The 19,027-nt window shown below is 38.1% G+C and overlaps 1 protein-coding gene across 3 annotated transcripts; it reads left to right on the top strand.

The window, feature by feature from the left end:
* The first annotated feature begins 1,904 nt into the window (after positions 1-1,904).
* On the top strand, positions 1,905-17,226 carry COQ10B (coenzyme Q10B). 3 transcript variants are annotated; one of them, XM_069468953.1, is made up of 5 exons: positions 1,905-2,073; positions 6,596-6,745; positions 11,039-11,231; positions 15,162-15,263; positions 16,196-17,226. In XM_069468953.1, the coding sequence occupies exons 1-5, from the start codon at positions 1,958-1,960 to the stop codon at positions 16,361-16,363; spliced, it is 729 nt and encodes a 242-aa protein (XP_069325054.1). In that variant the 5' UTR covers positions 1,905-1,957; the 3' UTR covers positions 16,364-17,226. The 3 variants fall into 3 exon arrangements, with proteins under 3 accessions (XP_069325054.1, XP_069325069.1, XP_069325062.1); XM_069468961.1 differs by lacking the exon at positions 1,905-2,073 and adding an exon at positions 2,082-2,451; XM_069468968.1 differs by lacking the exon at positions 6,596-6,745.
* The last annotated feature ends 1,801 nt before the right edge of the window (positions 17,227-19,027 follow it).

Below are 19,027 nucleotides of genomic sequence, written 5' to 3'. Positions count from 1 at the left end.
AGACCTGGGCCACAACTTTATGACCTGGCCCCTATACATGCCCATTGTAACAGAATATTATGACATTTGGGGTATCAGTGTCAATTTGGACCCTGTGTCCAACTGTCCTCAATATATTTAGTTTTTCCACTTTTCCTGGTATATAGTTACCAGAACAAATAATAGATCCCTTTGGAGAAATACTAAGGGAATCATTAAACATATTTACTGTGGTGTTACATGGCCCTTTTTCCTGGGGACCTAGCTTCCCTTTCAGTCACATAGTCTGAAGTCAGATGGTTCTAGGTCTGAAAACTAGCTCAGGTCTGGAAACTAGCTAAAGGATCACTATTTTTGTTTTTAATCAAGGTAGGTGCCTTCAGCCTCCTCATAATTCATCTTTGATTTCTCTTAGGCATGTAGATTGAGCAATACCCCTGTAGGCTGCCCATCAATCTTGCCGCTAAGGATACCCTATTGCATTAATTCTCTCCATATATTTCTGCAGGTCAGAACCCCCTGGCAGCCATTCTGACCTTGTGCTGGTTATGATCATTGTGCCCACCTTGCTTTTGACAGTTAAGCATCACTACTTGTCCTCTATCATTTTGGGATTCCATCATCCCCATTGCTGTCATGGAGCTCATCTCTAACTGCATCTGCTCCTTTTACCTAAGGACTGTAAAGGACAGCCACCATCAATCAGTAACAGTGCAAAGTTGAGCCATATCAGAGAAGTCAGAGGCAAAAGGAAAAATCAGCAATATTGATTCTGTCTTTATGTACATTTTTGTTTTATCTTGCACGTCATGAAATTTTCTGCATTAATTTCGATTATTTTAAATGTCACATTAAAATATTTATCCAGGTTACTAAGCTTCTGGGCACCCCCTTCAATTTTGTGCCTGGGGCATGTACCTCATTCACTTCCTCTAGTCTCAGTCCTGTTCAGTGATGCTGGTGTCTCTCTCACATTCCTTATTGCTTGGGGCAATGGGGTGTTCTATGAGGTTTCCTATAGAACATAGTCATCTGGTAAGTTTTCTGGCCCTAGCATGCCCACTTCTCTGAGCCTTCTGATTTCTTCCACCATCTTCCAGGGTAGTTCTGCCATTTCTATCCCACTTAATGTGGGCTATCCTCACTTCACAGTGTACAGGAACCTATGGCGTACAAAGGTTAAACAAGGACCTGGGAACAAACGGAGGGAAAACGAAGTCCGGACGTGACGAATGATTCCCGAAATTCTTGAATCAAAGCAGTTGTCTGCTTTGTATGAAACAAGGGGAATCTAAACCATACGCGAACACCAATTAAAATCTTGGCCACGTAGGAAAAAGGCAGATAGAACCGGTAGTGGATACCTGACTCTCTTCCCTAATGTCATGACCTTATGTTGCCCTCATAACAACCCCATGGGCTAGGTACGAGCAAGACTCTTGACAGCCAGGCTTCCACAATCCGGAGCGACGGTGTGTCCCGCTCAGCACTCACTGGTTTGGACAGTTATATAATCATAATCAGTTACACCCAGACCCCGGGGCTTCCTCTCGCCCCTGGACGGGGCTCGTGTGCCCGGCCTCACGACCGGAAGCAGCCCGCAAGAGAACCGCAGCGGTTGACTAATCTAGGGGAGACTTCCAGCGCGGGCGGTGGGGTGAGCGGTCGCCGTATTCCGTAATGTGTGCGAGCGCACGGTGGGAGCTATAGGCCCGTCTGGGGAAAGGGGTGTGTCCTGGCGCCGGCACCCCTTCTGATTGGTCGGCGGAATGACGAAATCGTTTACAGTAGGCCCTACGGCAGTGGGTGCGTGCGTCACCTCTGTGCAATTTGGGAGGGAAGAAGGGGCGTGCCTGGCCCCTCAGGAGACCAGCCATTGGCTGAAAGGCGCCGGAGCCGGGCTGCCCGGCCCGGCCTGAGGAAGGCGGCGCCGCAGGCCTGGTCCCGGAGGTAGCGACCGGCTTCTCTGAGACCGATCATGGCAGCTCGAACTGGTCAGAGGGCTCTGAGAAGGGTGGCCTCAGGATTGTGTCCCAAATCGGCGACAGCGGCCGGAGCCCGAGCTCCGGTGCAGGAGCCTGCGCGGAAAGTCAGGTAATTAACAAAGGGTGCGCCCGGACGAGAGTAGTTTTCCACCCGGGCCTGCTGAGTTGGGTGACAGGAAGGATTTGGGCTGAGGCGGATCCGGACTTGGTGCGTTTCCGCGTCCCTGGAGAAGGGTCTTATGCGTTCGACATTTGAAAGACTAAGATGCCTCGCGTATCACCCTGGGCCCGAAGCTGTGTTTGTGACTCGCTGACCTCGAGAAAGGCAGTGAATCATCGGCGAAGTGACTTTGGAAGCAACTCAGCCACCGGTGCCTCTGGGCTCTTCCGGTCTCCTCCCCTACGGCCTGTTGCTGCTGTTGGCATGTTTTAACTTTGCGCGGAAGGGTTGCCGGCTGCTGGGAGCATGGGAGTTTGTGGCCTGGCGGTGAGACCCCCTCCTCTGTCTCTCCTGCGTGTCAGAGGGTCCGATGTGCTTTCCCAATTTCTGATAGTTTTTTGCCCGCGCCATTTGGTGCTTGCAAAACTGAATGTACCCAACGTAAGGGACCTGGATTTCTATCTTTTTTCTTTCTTTTCTCTCTCCTTTTTCTTTTCGTTCTTTCTTTCTTTTTTTTTAATACTTCATTGTAATTTAGAGGTCCTGTAACCTTGAACCAGTGTCTGCCTTCCATTTTCCTGATTGGCTTCTTTTTGGTATGTAGGGGTGGACATGGAGGTGGAACTATGAATGTAACAACCCTGCCAACTCCAAATACTTTTAGACAAACATTGGGTGAAACTGAAATAAAATCATATATCATTTACTCACGCTCTAGGAAATAACCTCAAAAAGTAGTTTAAAGCAGAACATAACCTCATCTAACTTTACATCTGCTTGTATTAGTTTTATAAAATGTTAGCTTGCAAATAAAACTGTTACTTTTGAGAAAAATACACTTTGGTGATCAAATTAAGGCTTAAATTCCAAGAAAATAGCTACTGTTTATGATAATGAGGGAGGGAGTTTATGAGTTCATAGCATTATCATAGATTCTGGCCTTTATTTTAATTGAGTATTTGAGAGTGTAGTATTGAAAGATTAGTGATAAAACAGCTCTCCTCCATGTGGTCCAGTATTTGTTTCATGGTTTAATGTTCATGTATATGAACGTTATGGCTCCTCATATTGCAGTTGAAGACAGTATTTTTTATTTTTTTGAGACAGAATCTCGCTCTGTCATCGGGACTTGAGTGCCGTGGTGTCAGTGTAGCTCACAGCAACCTTGAACTCCTGGGCTTAAGCGATCTTCCTGCCTCAGCCTCCTGAGTCTACCCAGGTGCGCACCACCATGCCTGACTAATTTTTTTCTATTTTTAGTAGAGACAGATGGGGTCTCACTCTTACTTAGGCTAGTCTTGAACTTGTGACCTCAAGCAGTCCTCCCGCCTGGACCTCCCAGAGTGCTGGGATTACAGGTGTAAGCCACCATGCTCCACGGAAGACAGTATTCTTGATAGTGTGTGAACATGGATATGCTGTCCAGGCTCTGTCACCATAGCATGCAAATTGATGAGGAAATCTATTAGTTTGCTTTAAACACAGATGTTTCCCTTAGGATTGTAGTAATCAAATTGTGTAAGGCTTTCTTTTAGGGATTGGGAAACAATATGTGAACCTAGTACAAAACCATATACAGGGAAAAGTCAACAGATACTGAATTCACCTCTTCAGAAGCAAGGGTCTTATCTTTTTTAAAATAAAGATTGACCTAAGAGAAGCTGCCTTTTCTGATACTGAGTTATCACAAAATTTTAAATAACGACACATAGTATCTGCCACATAGATGGCTTCCAATAATTGATAACAAGGTATCTATGGAATACAAAGTGGAAAAAATAGATAAAACTGTTGTAATAAAGATATCTAAAGAATGTTTTAGAAGGGAAATACATGATTAGGCATTTTGTACACCATATTTAGTTTTTGTAATCAATCTAACAGAGATCCTAAATTTTTTTTTTTTGTGGCTTTTTTTTTCAAAGGGGGAAGCAACTATTTTATTTCCACCGTTTGGCTTAATTTAGCAGAGACACTGAGGTTCACTTTTGTTGGTATAATCCTATTTTTCAGCAAATTCTATAGGTATACTCTTTAAAAAATTACAATAGGTTTCTTTTACATAACAGAAATCATAGTTCCTTCTCATTCTTGAAGTGTTATTTATAACTGAATATGTAAGAATCCTAGAATCTTAAAGGGGGCCAGTAAATTCATCCATACAGGGGTTTTTTTGTTTGTTTTTTGGGGGCTCAGATGGAAGGAGCATATCCATACAGTTTATATGTTTCTTTTCCATTGTATGTTAACAAATAGTCATGTGGTATTTAGCTTAACTGTTTTCACTGACCTCTATTTTATTGCCTCCGGAATAAACCCATTCAATTTTTATGAACAGCTCTAAAGTTCTTGGCCAAATTTGTCTCCCTCTAATTGAGCCTTTATTTACAGTGTGAAGCCATATTGTCAAGTATTATTCTTTATCTTCTGGCTGAATATTCCCAGTTTCTTCAACCATTCTTTTTTTAATTGGATTTTCTCTTCTTCTCCAGCCAATGTCAATGTCATTCAAGAAATTTTAGGCTGGGTGTGATGGCGCATGCTTGTAATCCTAGCACTTTGGGTGGCTGGGGCAGAGGCATCTCTTGAGGCTGGGAGTTCATGAGACCCTGTCTGTACAAAAAATTAAAAAATTAGCTAGCTGGACATGGTGGTTTGCACCTATAGTCCCAGCTACTTGGGAGGCTGAGGCAGGAGGATCACTTGAGCCCAAAAGATCGAGGCTGCAGTGAGCTATGATCACACCACTGCATTCCAGCCTGGGTGACAGAGTGAGACCCTGTCACAAAAAAAAAAAAAAAAAAAGAGAGAGAGAGAGAGAAATTTGTATTTATATATAAATTATATTTTGTATAAGTCAAATTTTATATATGATAACATGAGATTTCATAAGGCTATCTCACTTCCCTTTTTAAAAATAATTTGAAGACTTGATTTAGTTAAATATTACTCTTACTTGGAAATCTTTAAAAGCTTCTTATTGAGAGTAAATTTCAAATTGCATTATCCTGGCCAACAGTATCCAACATGATCCAGCTCCTCTACCTGTCTCTCCAACATTATTTCTTGGTACTCTCCCCTTGGCTTACTGTACTGCTGCAATACTGTTAGTCTATTTTAGTCTCTATATATTGCCAGGCTCTTTTCCTTATGCCTGGAATACCCACTATCTGCCCCCTTCCCATTTATTTGTCTATATATGTTCTTATATATGTATATACACATATTTATTATGTACATCTATACCTCTTTTCTCTTTTTGCATTGCTAACTCCTTATCCATTATGCCTCAGCTGAAATCTAACCTCAGAGGGATCCTAGAATACCCCGTCTAAAGGAGATCCTAATTACATGTCCCTGCCCCCCTTTCTTTTCCAGCAATTTTTTTGAATGTTCACCTAGAATATAATCTTCATAAAGCTCATGTTTGTTCTGTTCTCCATTGTATCCTTAGCGGCTAACACAGTCCAACACAGAATAGGAGCTTAGTACCTATGTGAAGTAATGAATGACTAGTAGTGTAAAATAGCTATGCAATAATCTTACTAGGGAAAAGTTAAAAATATTTAGGTGAACAAGAGTATATCAGGCATCTGTACATAGAAGTACCTCAAACAGTAATATTCTAATTAACTAGGCATATTTTTTACAAATATGCTTTGAAATGGAGACTGGAAGGTAAAGAAGATCAGAGCAACAGTTCTGACAGTGCCACCACATCTCCTTCGTGACAGTGGTACCCAATTTCAAATCTCACTGAAGTGAATCAAGAATTAAGGAACCCTTATGGATCCAGCTGGGAAAACAACCTGGGTAGATAACATGATTTGAAAAATGGATGATGGGCCAGTGCAGTGGCTCATGCCTGTAATCCTAGTACTGTGAGAGGCCGAGGCGGGAGGATCGCTTGAGGCCAGGAGTTCGAGAGCAGCCTGAGCCAGAGCGAGACCTCATCTCTACTAAAAAATAGAAAAAAAAAAATTAGCTTGGCATGGTGGCATGCACCTGTAGTCTCAGCTACTTGGGAGGCTGAGGGAGGATGATTGCTTGAGCCCAGGAGTTTGAGGTTGCTGTAAGCAAAGCTGATGCCATGGCACTCTAGCCCGGGCAGCAGAGCGAGACTCTGTCTCAAAAATAACAACAACAACAAAAATAGATGTTGAATATCCTAGCAAGCTTAAGGCAAAAGTAGGTTGTAACACGTGATTACAGACTGAAAGCCAACTTTCTGGGAGAGATGCCTTTTGTGCCAGAAGCTTTTAACCCAACTATAAACTGTTTATGGCTCTTAAGAAGCTTTATTTTTTCTCTCTCTCTGTGTGTGTGTGTGTGTGTGTGTGTGTGTATTTTTTCAGGAATATTCTGAAGTTGCAGAGCCTTCTAAATGTGATAATTACTTTACAATCTCTGTAATTTGTGCTTCGTCTAATTTTCAGTGTCACTCTAAATCAGGTAATTTTTGTCTTTTTAGATATTTAGCTTCCTGTGGTATACTGATGAGCAGAACCCTTCCAATATATACCTCAATTTTGCCTAAGGAGATATATGCAAGAAGTTTCTTCAAAATCGCTGCACCATTAATAAACAAAAGGAAGGAATATTCAGAAAGGAGAATTTTAGGGTTTGTATTTAATACGAATTCTACTAAAAGAACATATTCACAATTTCCTATGGAGTATCATGCCTCTTTCTGGATTATCTTCTTACAGACTAAACTCTGGTTTTTCTAGGTTGACCTTTTCATAGCCATTCCTGTTTTATGAATATTTGTTGGATAAATATAATCATATGGTAACTTTATAGTATATATTTAAACCTTGATACAGAAAGGAAATTATTTATGACCTACATTTTTGTACAGTTTTTTTCTACAGTGGCAACATTACTGATATATTAGGCCATAGTTTACATGGCTCCCCCACATACACACACACATAGGTAAGTACATACAGACATACTAAGGCTCTTAATCTCCAACCAGGGGTTGGTAAGCTTTCTCTGTAAAGGGCCAGATAGTAAATATGTTAGGCTTTGTGGGCCATAAGGACTACTCAGCTCTGTCATTGTAGCCCACAGACAGACATAGATAATATGTAAATAAATGCGCATGGCTATGTTCTAATACAACTTTATTTACCAGATTTGGCCCCTGATCTGGGGGTATGTACAATAAAGACACTGCAGTTCTGCTAAACTAGAAATACACCATCTCACCATATAGGAGTTTCTACAAGGGGGTCTTAATTCCCAGCAGTCCATTAAATATTATATGAAATTTTGTAAAAGTACATTTCATTTATTCATTCACTTTTATTCTTATTTTTCTGTAGTAAAAGACTTACAGCTTTGGCTACTATGTTTACCTTTATTATCGGCTAGTCACTGTATTAGTTAAGGTAATGCTAGTAGCTACACAGATAATACCCGAAAATTTCTTTCTTATGTAAAGTTCAAATGGGTGTTCCCTCTCAGTGGGCATTTCTCTTATAAACAGTGATTCAGGAACCCAGGCTCCATCCAACTTTTGACTTCTGCAATTCCTTAGTCTTCAGGGTGTTAAAATATGGTATACCTTGTTGAACATAATGGTCTAGAAGTGAAACACAATGCTTCCTCCCAGATGTTACTGACAAGAAATAGTCATATGACCCCATCTGAATGCAAGGGGGCAAGGACTGGGAATTGTAGCCCCTGGCGGCCAGGTACTTCCTAGCAACAACACTCTGTAAAGCAAATCCACGTCTTTGGATAGGTAGACATTTTTGCAATAGCTGTTATCTATCACAGATACAAAAGAGATGGCAACTAAAGAGATAAATAGTAAATTAGTCTGCTTTACTTCTGAATCACTAATAATACGTAACTTTTACTATATACCTGCCACTTGGCAGGTACTCCTGGGTGATTTATATTTAGTATTTCATTTTATCTTCGCAATAACCATGTGAAGTATTAGTCTCATTTTAGAGATAAGGAAACTGAAGCTCAGTGAGATAATGTGCATTGTTATGATTCCAAACCTTATTTTTTTCTCCACCATATTTGCTTTGCTTACTACTTCTTTCTTATGCCAAAATTCTCTTTTTATTACAAATTAGTCTTATTCCACGATCTTCATCTTATCTTCCCTGCCCATATTTGGCATAAACATATAATAATAGCTACCATTTATTAAGTGCTTATTAAGTATTGTGCACTTTGCTGAAACTATTTCTTTTAACCCTCAAAAGAACTTGTAGAGGTATTTTTCAATTATGGATCAAGAAAATGAAGTTTAGAGTTTCAGTAACACGCCTAGGATCACATGGCTTACTATGTTTAGAGCTTACTGTATTTGAACACCAAACTTACTGACTACAATGTCCATCCCCTTGACCATTATGCTATACTACTTTGTTAGTCTTTGTAGACTACTTTTATAGCAATTAACTTCCAGGCTACAAGGTTTTATACTTCTTTATGGGATTTGCCATTTAAAGCACCTGAAAACCTGGGCAAGGTAGGTTTCTTCTTTGTTTCTCTGCTGTGCGCTTCATTTGATGATTATAGATTAGTTTAAACATGCATAAAGACTCAAATTCTGTCATAATCCAAAAATAACTTATTGTGATTTAGGTTGCGATTGTTTAAATTACTTTATCATTTTGGGGTAAATCGTATTTTAACTATGTTGAGTCTTTATAACCAAGAATAATATATTTCTGGCTGTCATTATTCAGGTTGCCTTTGACATATGTCCATAGAGTTTGTTGTCATTGCCTGTTTTTCATTTAATCCCTCAATTTTTTTTGTTGAATATATTTCCAGGTAATTTGCATTTCTGTGCTTTTTCTAACTGGTTCTTATTAGTATAGGAAAGGTATGATTTTTATTTATTTATCTTTGTTTTAAGTTTTATTCTTTTTGCTTATTTTTTAAATTTATTTACCCAACTATATTGTCTGCAGGAAATGATTTTTATATATTTCATAATAAGCTACCTTACTGAATCGTGAATCAATTCTTCTGAATTGATAGTCATATCACCTGCCAATTGATAATTTGGCCTAATTCTTTAAACACATGTGCCTCATATTTCATGCTCTGAATTAATTACTTAAGCTAATACTTTCAGAAGGGTGTTACATAACAATGCACTTGTGTGTATGTATATATAACATAGCAACATATTTATGTTATTTCTTACTCTAAGGGGAATGCTTTTATATTATACCTTCTATGGAGGGAATTGTATAGTTTTTCCTTTTTTTGCCAATTAATGCGGTTATAATAATAGAATTCAAGCCTGGCACGACGGTGACATGTGCCTCTAGTCCCAGGTACTTGAGAGGCTGAGGCAGGATGATCTCTTGAGCCCAAGAGTTTGAGGCTACAGAGTGCTATGATCATACCTGTGAATAGCCACTGTACTCCAGCCTGGGCAACATAGGGAGACCTGGTCTCTTTTTTAAAAAAACAAAAACAAAAAATGAATTCTTAGTATTAAACCATCCATATATCCCTAAATGAATTGCATTTGCTTGTTGTATTTTTTTTTTAAATGTATTGCTGGATTCTATTTCATGATATTTTACTTAGAATTTTTGCCTTAGTATTTACAGGTGATTTGGGTATATACCTTTGTTTTTGATGTTCATTGTCAGGTTTTGGTTGTTAGGATGTTATACTGGCTAATAAAAGAATGGGAGGTTTCTTTTCTTTGTGTTTTAGAATAGTTTATTTTCCCCTGTTTAGGCTAATTTAAAAAATTTTTTAGAGATGAGATCTTGCTGTGTTGCCCAGGCTGGTCTTAAACTCCTGGCCTCAAACATTCCTTCTACCTCAGCCTCCTGAGTAGCTAGAATTACAGGCACCAGCCACCACACCCCGCTATTTTCCTTTATTTAATTATCGCAGCACTACATGCTATATAAAAATCTTAGCAGTATGGAAGTATATAAACTAAACAGTCTATCTTTACCCTTACTTTTCCCTAAATTAACAGCTGTTATTTGTTTAATCTGTATCCTTTCAGGATTTTTCAAATGTGTTTTCTTTTTCTTTTCTTTTTTCAAGACACAGCCTCATTCCGTCACCCAGGCTGGAGTGCAGTGGCACAATCATAGCTCACTGCAGCCTTGAACTCCTGGGCTCAAGCGATCCTCCCACCTCGGCCTTTCAAAGTGCTGGGATTATAGGCGTGAGCCACTAAGCCTGTCCTATTTTTTAAATAGATAGAATCGTACACATCGTGCTTTGTAGTGTGCTTTTTTCATTAACAATATACTATAAACTTGTCTGCCTTAAAGTATATTTGGCCTAATTCTTTTAAATAATTGATATAGAGTTTCACAGTATGGGTGTACCATAATTTATTAATCATTTATTATGATTTATTAAACATTTATTAATGTCACCTCCTAATAGACATTTAGGTTGCTTCCGTTTTTTTCTCTCACAATTAATATTGAAGTGAACATCTTTCGTATAGTGTGGGAGTATTTTTGAATAATAAATTGCTGGAAGTGAAATTGCTGGCTCTAAGTAAGGAATTCTTAGTCAATTCAAGCAATTTCTTGTTATGCAGAAATGTAGATTCATTGCTGTAAGACTTTTTAATTTTTCTGGTTTATTTTATAAACTCTCTATTTTTAAGTGCTGGCAACTAATTAAAAATTTAAAAACCACATCTACAGACCAGATTCAACCTGTGGGCTACTAAATTATGATCTCTGCTATATATGTCTATTTAGAGCTTTTTTATTTTCTATGTTGCTATGAAGTAATTGTAGAGTGTGGTTCTTTGTGTTCTAGAATGTGTGCTAAATGACTTATTGCTTCATACACAATAAGTTTTATTCATATTTAAAGTATGCATATACCATATAACTAGATGCAGTTAATACCGCTTGTCTTTTTTTTTTTTTTTTTAAAGATATTCAATGCAGGAAATGTATGATGTGGTGTCAGGAGTGGAGGATTACAAGCATTTTGTTCCTTGGTGCAAAAAATCAGACATTATATCAAAGAGATCTGGATATTGTAAATCACGATTAGAAATTGGGTTTCCACCTCTGTTGGAGCACTATACATCAGTAGTAACCTTGGTGAAACCACATTTGGTACAGGTAATAGTTTTTTTGTTGTTGTTTTTAAATATTCCTCAAATATTAATTACATCAAATAGATTAAAGTGTAATAGCTTAAAAAGATTTCTTTAAACTAATAGGAAGAAGGAAAAAATAAACCATTTATTGTATCTTCTGATTGAATTACCCCATACAATATTAGCATTATTCTTTCCAAATAGAAGTTTGAGTAGAATATGGACACGGAAAATTTTTTTTTTTCCTTTTGTTGAGACTCTGACTCACAGGAAAGATCACTTGGGCCACCCAAATTAGAAATGTTTTAATTTAATCTTTGCACTATTATTATTATTTTTTTTTTTTTGAGACAGAGTCTCACTTTGTTGCCCGGGCTAGAGTGAGTGCCGTGGCGTCAGCCTCGCTCACAGCAACCTCAAACTCCTGGGCTTAAACGATCCTCCTGCCTCAGCCTCCCAAGTAGCTGGGACTACAGGCATGCGCCACCATGCCCAGCTAATTTTTTCTATATATATTTTAGTTGGCCAGATAATTTCTTTCTATTTTTAGTAGAGACGGGGTCTCGCTCTTGCTCAGGCTGGTCTTGAACTCCTGACCTTGAGCAATCCACCCACCTCGGCCTCCCAGAGTGCTAGGATTACAAGCGTGAGCGACCGCGCTGGCCTTTGCACTATTTTTTAATTATTGTAAGTACATAATACTTGTATGTATTTATAGAGTTCTTTTATTTTTTTTTAAATGGAGATGGGGTCTCCCTCTTGCTCAGCCTTATCTCAACCTCCTGACTGAGCTCAAACAATCCTCCTGCCTCGGCCTCCCAGAGTGCTAGGATTACAGGCATGAGCCACCATGCCCAGCCTATTTATAGGGTTCTTTGCACTGTTTTTTAAAAATACAATAAATGCTTTACCACTGGGGAAGAATAAATTTGTTCACTAAATTTATTTTTTAAAAGTTAGAAAGTGGTGAGAAGATGAAGAAAGGTAGAAAGGATATAAATATGGAAAATGTTAACATTGTTGAGGTTTTCCTGCCAAGTACCAGGTACCAAATTGCCAAGTACTATTGCATTATATTAATCTTCCTACCTTGTTGGAGGAGGTTACACATGTACAAAAGGTACCCAGACTTAAAACATAAAAGGCAGAATTCCATAGATTAATACCTTTTTTTTTTTTTTAATAATTCCTAATTTGGAGTGGCCCAAGACTTTTAAAGCTGAGTTACATTTTGTGCCCACAGGATTTAATGGTGATATCATTTCTTGGTTATTGGCCAGAGCTAAATACCCTTGTCAGCTCTTTGGTAGACACAGAAGGACGTGCAACTCTCAGATGTGCTCCTTCTGGTGTAAAATCTGGAAAGAGTATACTGTCCAGTGAAGAACCCTTGAATAATGAGATTTTATTATAGACTCCTGATGCTCTTAAAAATTAAGTGGCCATTATTGAACTTAAATATAAGGCTAAACATTTTGAAGAAAATTTTGCTTCTCCCCAGTGACTTAGCATAATGTGACTAAATTTAGCTATTATAGTAGTTGGTAGTTTAATGACTGTTATTTTATCATGTCTGAGTAATTTTTAAAATCTTCACTGGTTTCCATTTTTTAAATTAAGATAAAATGCTCTATTTATACATGCTTATAAAAAGAAAATATTATCCAGGTGTGGTGGCTCATGCCTGTTGTCCCAGGTGCTTGGGAGGCTGAGGTGGGGAGGAGGATTGCTTGAATCCAGGAGTTCAAGGCTGTGGTGAGCCTTTTTAACAATTTTCTTTTTGCATTTTCTGCTTATGCATCTTTATTATTTTTTTCCTTTGAGGCAGAGTCTCACTCTGTCACCCAGGCTAGAGTGCAGTGGCATCATTATAGATCAGTGTAACCTCAAACTCCTGGGCTCAAACCATCCTCCTGCCTCAGCCTCCCAAGGAGCTAGGACTACAGGTTTGAACCATGATGCCTGGCTAATTTTTCTCCTTTTTGTAGAGGGGTCTTGCTCTTGCTCAGGCTGATCTCGAACTCCTGATCTCAAGCAATCTGCCTGCCTTGGCCTCCCAGAGTGCTAGGATTACAGGCATGAGCCACCGAGCCTGACCCCTGCCTCTTTTTATTTGTTTAGTTTTTTTTTTTTTTTTAAAGCGACCAGGTCTGCTCTGTTGCTGAAGCTCAAGTACAGTGGTACGATCATAGCACACTATAACCTTGAACTCCTGGGTTCAAGCAATCCTCCTCCCCACCTCAGCCTCTCAAGCACCTGGGACTACAGGCATGAGCCACCACACTTGAATAACATTTTCTTTTTGTAAACATGTATAAATAAGAGTATTTCTGATATAAATCCTTTTTAGTTTGGCAGCAGTTGACCTTTATAATGACTGTACCATGTTACTGGCTGATAATTGATACAAAAATGTTTAGATAAAGATGTTAGGAACAGAACTGCAAATAGATTTTCAGTTCTTTGACTTCCAGTCTGAGCTATCTGTGAAGAAATCTGGAATTTAGTCAGAGAAATTGTCCTATGTTCTGTGTTTAGGGAGGCTGTGACTGAGGAAGAAAAAGTGACTCCTTTACTTGGGAGAAAAATAGTTTACCTATGCAAGTCCTTATTTTGCTAATATATATCTGTTGTGATTATAGCCTTAAAGAAGAGACAATCTAAACTCTTGGAGGGAACAACTTCAAAGAGAAAAGGGATAGAGCACCTGAGTTAAGACTTAATTGAGGAGGAGATTATAGACTTTGAAACACATTTTTTTAATGGTCTGCTCTTGAGGGAAGATAATATGTGTGTATTCTCGAGATCAGTTGTCTACTAGTGTAATAAGGCCTCGATAGCATCTTAACGTAGTAGATAAAGAAGCTGAACTTCACTCAAGGTCATAACCAGTGCTAACAGTGAACTAGTGACTATTGTTCTGGCCACCATTTTTCACACTGCAGATGGTAACTCTTTCGTGAGTCTCAATCAGTATTTTTTTAATGATAGAGAATGAGAACTATCAAGATGCACATAGTATGATTAAGTATTGTGCTATGTTATGTACATAATACATAAATAAAATATACATGTGCACAGCTACTCTGAAGGCAGAGGTGGGAGGATTGCTTGAGGCCAGGAGTTCAAGATGGGCCTGGGCAACATAGATTTGGTCTCTAAAAAAAATTTTTTTAATTAGCTGGGTGCAGTGGTGTGTGCCTGTAGTCCCACTACATGGGAGGCTGAGGCAGGAAGATTGCCTGAGCCCAAGAGTTTGAGACCAGTCTGGGTGATATAGCGAGACCCCATCTAAAAAAAATTTTTTTTATACACATACACACACACACACACACACACACACACGTGTGAACTGAAGGGGTCAGAAGGAAATGATTCAGGGCCAGACTTTCAGGATAACTGGATACAGGCCTTTAGGAATAGAGTGAAGGAGTAAAAGGTGAAGGAAAGACTAAATGTGATTGATTAACAAGAGAAAAATCTTTGGGTAGGAGAGAATTATAGAATTGTGCCAGAGATCTGTGCCAGGTACGTTATAAAGATTTCAGCCATCTCATTATGGTATGAAATAGGTATTATTTTACAGATTAAGGAAATACAGTATAGGGATTTAACTTGTTCAGGATCACTTACAGGTGGCAGAGCTGGAAATAAGCTTCTAAAAATCACTCCCTGTGTTGCTGCTGGAAGGAGAGAAATCTAAGTAGCACAGTGGGTGATAGAAGTGGAAGGAAAAATAATTGGCAATCTTGGGGATCCCAAAATAAAAGAAAACAGCTAATATTGGCAAGAGGTTACCTCCTAGTACCAAACTAAAAATTAGATTTCTTCATCTCCTGTGGTCTGACCTGTAAAAGTAATTATTTTTCAAAGAAATTAGCCTCAATCATGGTACATTCTAGCCAATACCAAAAGTATTTAATTGTAGTTTTATATTTTCATTTTGTTCTAGGCATCCTGTACTGATGGGAGACTTTTCAAGCATTTGGAGACTAGTTGGCGTTTTAGCCCAGGTCTTCCTGGCTATCCAAGAACTTGTACCCTGGATTTTTCAGTAAGTCTCTCATGAAGCCCTTGATTTGTTCCATATATGAAGTGAAGTTGGTAAAGAAGTAGTAATCCATTTTTTAGAACCCAAATGCTATAATTATTTTATATGCATTAAGATTATAAAATCTTTTTTAAATACTATTTAAATTTGAGTATTGAATACCTTTTCTGTACAAGTGCTAATGAACATTTTATTTTCTATTTGGTTTCTTGCAACCTTGAATATTCATTCCTTCTCTATTAGATTGTAAGAGACATGACTTTACTACCAGCTTAATAATGGTTTTAAACTTAATAACAATTTAAAATTAACACCAAATTAAACTACACATTGTGTATAAGGTACAGAAATAAAGTGCAAAGGGGAAAAACACATTTTTAGAATCACTTGTAACTTTCTTGTTCACATCACCTTAGCTATAGAAAACGTAAAGCCACTCATGGTCTTTTCTTTACCAACAAGTAATATATGAATTGTTCTCTCGAATTTTTTTTTTGGTTATTTTTTTTTTTTGAGACAGAGTCTCACTCTGTTGCCCAGGCTAGGGTGCCATGGTGTCAGCCTAGCTCACAGCAACCTCAAACTCCTAGGCTCAAGCAATCCTCCCACCTTGGCCTCTCAAAGTGTTAGGATTACAGGTGTGAGCCACCAAGCCCGGCCCTCACCAAAGTTTTTTTCCAGCCTTCTCTAACTTATTAAGAGGCAAACTCTCCCTTAAAATGAGATTCACTGGCCTTGTTGACTTAAGCTTATTGTGCCAGTTGTTATGCTTATTGCAGTAAAGATTCTGTCTTCAATGAGGCGCTAAAAATCTCACCGAGGTACACCCACATAGTTCTACGTTAAATACTTGGTTCACAGTGTGAACATCACTATTATAAGTGGAAATTTAGTTAAAAAAAAATCTTTCTAAAAATTATAACATTTTCCTACAGATTTCTTTTGAATTTCGCTCATTTCTACACTCTCAGCTTGCTACATTGTTTTTTGATGAAGTTGTAAAGCAGATGGTGGCTGCCTTTGAAAGAAGAGCATGTAAGCTGTATGGTCCAGAAACAAATATACCTCGGGAGTTAATGCTTCATGAAGTTCATCACACGTAAAGGCAAGAAAGAACTGGTGTCATCTACTTATAATTTTAGTTTGTTCCCTTTTAAGATGTGCTTTCATAATTTCTTTTCAGAAGTCAGAAAGCATTTGTTAAACCCAGCTCTGATTATAAACTTGTACCACTGAAAATTTACACATAGAGCATGGACCCACTTGTACATAGAATTGTGTCTTCAATCAAGTGTAATTCAGAGCAATATGTTCATTATCATGTTCTGCATTTACAGTAATGGGATGTCATCACCATTGTTAGAATACTGACATTAGTCTTCTGAGCAGAAATTAAAACTGTAGATTTAAACCTTTTAATTATCACCATACCTGAAAGAGGCTAGTTGAGATACTCACACAGCATGCATTATGTTAACCATATCACGCTTAAGTTATTAAATTCAGACTATTTGTAACTTATTGTTATAGGGCCTGCCATGTGGCCTAGGATATTTTGAGTAATCATCATATATTTAAAGTAAAAACTTTGATTTAAAAATACTGTTAATGAAGGTTCCCTGGCACTTTAGATATTTTAAAATTGTTCTTATAGGAGTAGGTAATTCAGTGCCATCATGAGGTTAGCTCTCAGATAAACAGTGAATTTTGTTTTTGTTTTCATTTTTGGTAAGTAGTCCAAAGATTTAAGCTACTGATTTCCAGTAGTTTGCGGCCTTCTGCCAGGTCCTTTGGCTGCTCTTTCAATAATGCTAATTTCGTGTCAAATTTTGTCTACAACAGTAGGCAACAGATGAAGATAAGTTGGTTGGTATGTCTCCAGCACTATGCATCCCTGTTTTCTATTTATTGTGTGTACTCACTTTCAATAATGTATTTGAAACTGCTATTTTTTTAAACAAATCAATGTAAGGGCCGAAGCAGTAATTTAATAAAGTTAATTTGTTTAATTTTTTAGACTGTTACTTTGGTTATTGAAATCAATATTGTTTTAATGTGTATTTACATTGACATAGTAAAATGTTATTATAGCATTTCATGTCTTAAAAATACTTTCATAGAAACAGACTGACAAATCTGGGCAAAATTCAGTCTTTAATCAATATTGATCTTCACTCCATACCGAACAACCCTCTGGCGTTAAACTTCCAACAATAGTACTACTAATTTTATTTCCTCAGATCAGCAAGGGACATCAGTAATTAGTTATCTATATAAATGCACTTGTGTATGAATCTGTTCAGTAAATCTTTTTGAGTATCTGCTTTCTCTCAGACACTGGGTATACAGTGGTGAAGAACTCACATGGAACTTGGTTGTGCTTTCACATAAGTGAAGCACTGCCTTTCCACTTTTTTTTTTTTTTTTTTTGAGAGAGTCCCACTCTGTTGCCCAGGCTAGAGTGCCATGGTGTCAGCCTAGCTCACAGCAACCTCAAACTCCTGGGCTCAAGCAATCCTCCTGCCTCAGCCTCCTGAGTAGCTGGGACTAGAGGCATGCACCACCATGCCTGGCTCATTTTTCTATATATATTTTTAGCTGTCCATATAATTTCTTTCTATTTTTAGTAGAGATGGGGTCAGGTTCTTGCTCTGGCTGGTCTCGAACTTCTGAGCTCAAACAATCTGCCTGCTTCGGCCTCCCAGAGCGCTAGGATTACAGGCGTGAGTCACCGTGCCTGACTCTGTCTTTCCACTTACAGATGATTTTATCTGCCCAGAGAATAAGTAGTTTGAATATAATTATGTGCCTTTAAATAACAAAGCACTTTAAAAATCGCAAAGTCATTTAAATTCTTCTCAAAATAAGACTTAAAATTTTTTATTCTTTCCCTGTACTGGATTACTTCTCTTTTGATAGAATAAGAACCCATACTTTTGCAAATGCGTTAGGCAAAATTTTATTAATAGGTTCAGACTCTAAGTTTAGTCATTGGGATGTAACTGGGTTAGTATTATAAGAATGTGAAGTTGGCATTTTGGTGAGGGAGCTCAGGAATCCACAAATATTGCTTTGATCTGGCCATCCCTTTGACTTGTGAGATTCCCCAAGCACGGTCAGGATAGGCAAAGAAAAAAGGGAGACAAAAGGATTGGTTTCAGCTTTGCCAGGGTACTTACTATTAATAGTTAATGCTGAATTTGATTTTGTAATTTTTTACACCAACAAATGAAAGCCAAATGTTTATGCTAAATTTTAAGGAACTTCTAAACTTGGGACTATACTGAATTGCCTAATCTAGTATATCAAGTTTTTGAAGTCGGTTCTAGTAGTTTTCTTGTTAGCTCCAACGCTCCCTTTATTTATACAGCAACAATGGCTGTTTAAATGGGATGTAACAGAGGGCTCCTAGGACTTTGTAGCTTCTTAAGCATTTAGAGTATCAAGAGTTTATATATCTTCATGGATTTCATCTGATTCTATATAGCATTATGTGTTTCATCCCCTCTAAGAAGGAGCCAGACCTGGCCAGGTGTTTTTCTGAAGGTAATTTTATGATACTCTGCTTTTTATTTCTCTTCCCTTATCGTCTATAAGCGAAAGAGTTCATAAGATCATGATTATATAGATCTCTGGGATTTCATGGGGCTGACCACCTGTTTAAAGCTCAAGTTTTTAGGCATTTAAAAAAATTTTGTTTTGCATGCTTACATAGAACTATGTGCAAGGCACTGTTTTAAGTGCCTTGTAAACGTTTAATCCTAACA

Source organism: Eulemur rufifrons, chromosome 1 (assembly GCF_041146395.1).
Source record: "Eulemur rufifrons isolate Redbay chromosome 1, OSU_ERuf_1, whole genome shotgun sequence".
NCBI lineage: Eukaryota > Metazoa > Chordata > Mammalia > Primates > Lemuridae > Eulemur > Eulemur rufifrons.
This window is presented reverse-complemented; position numbering and strand designations above follow the sequence as displayed.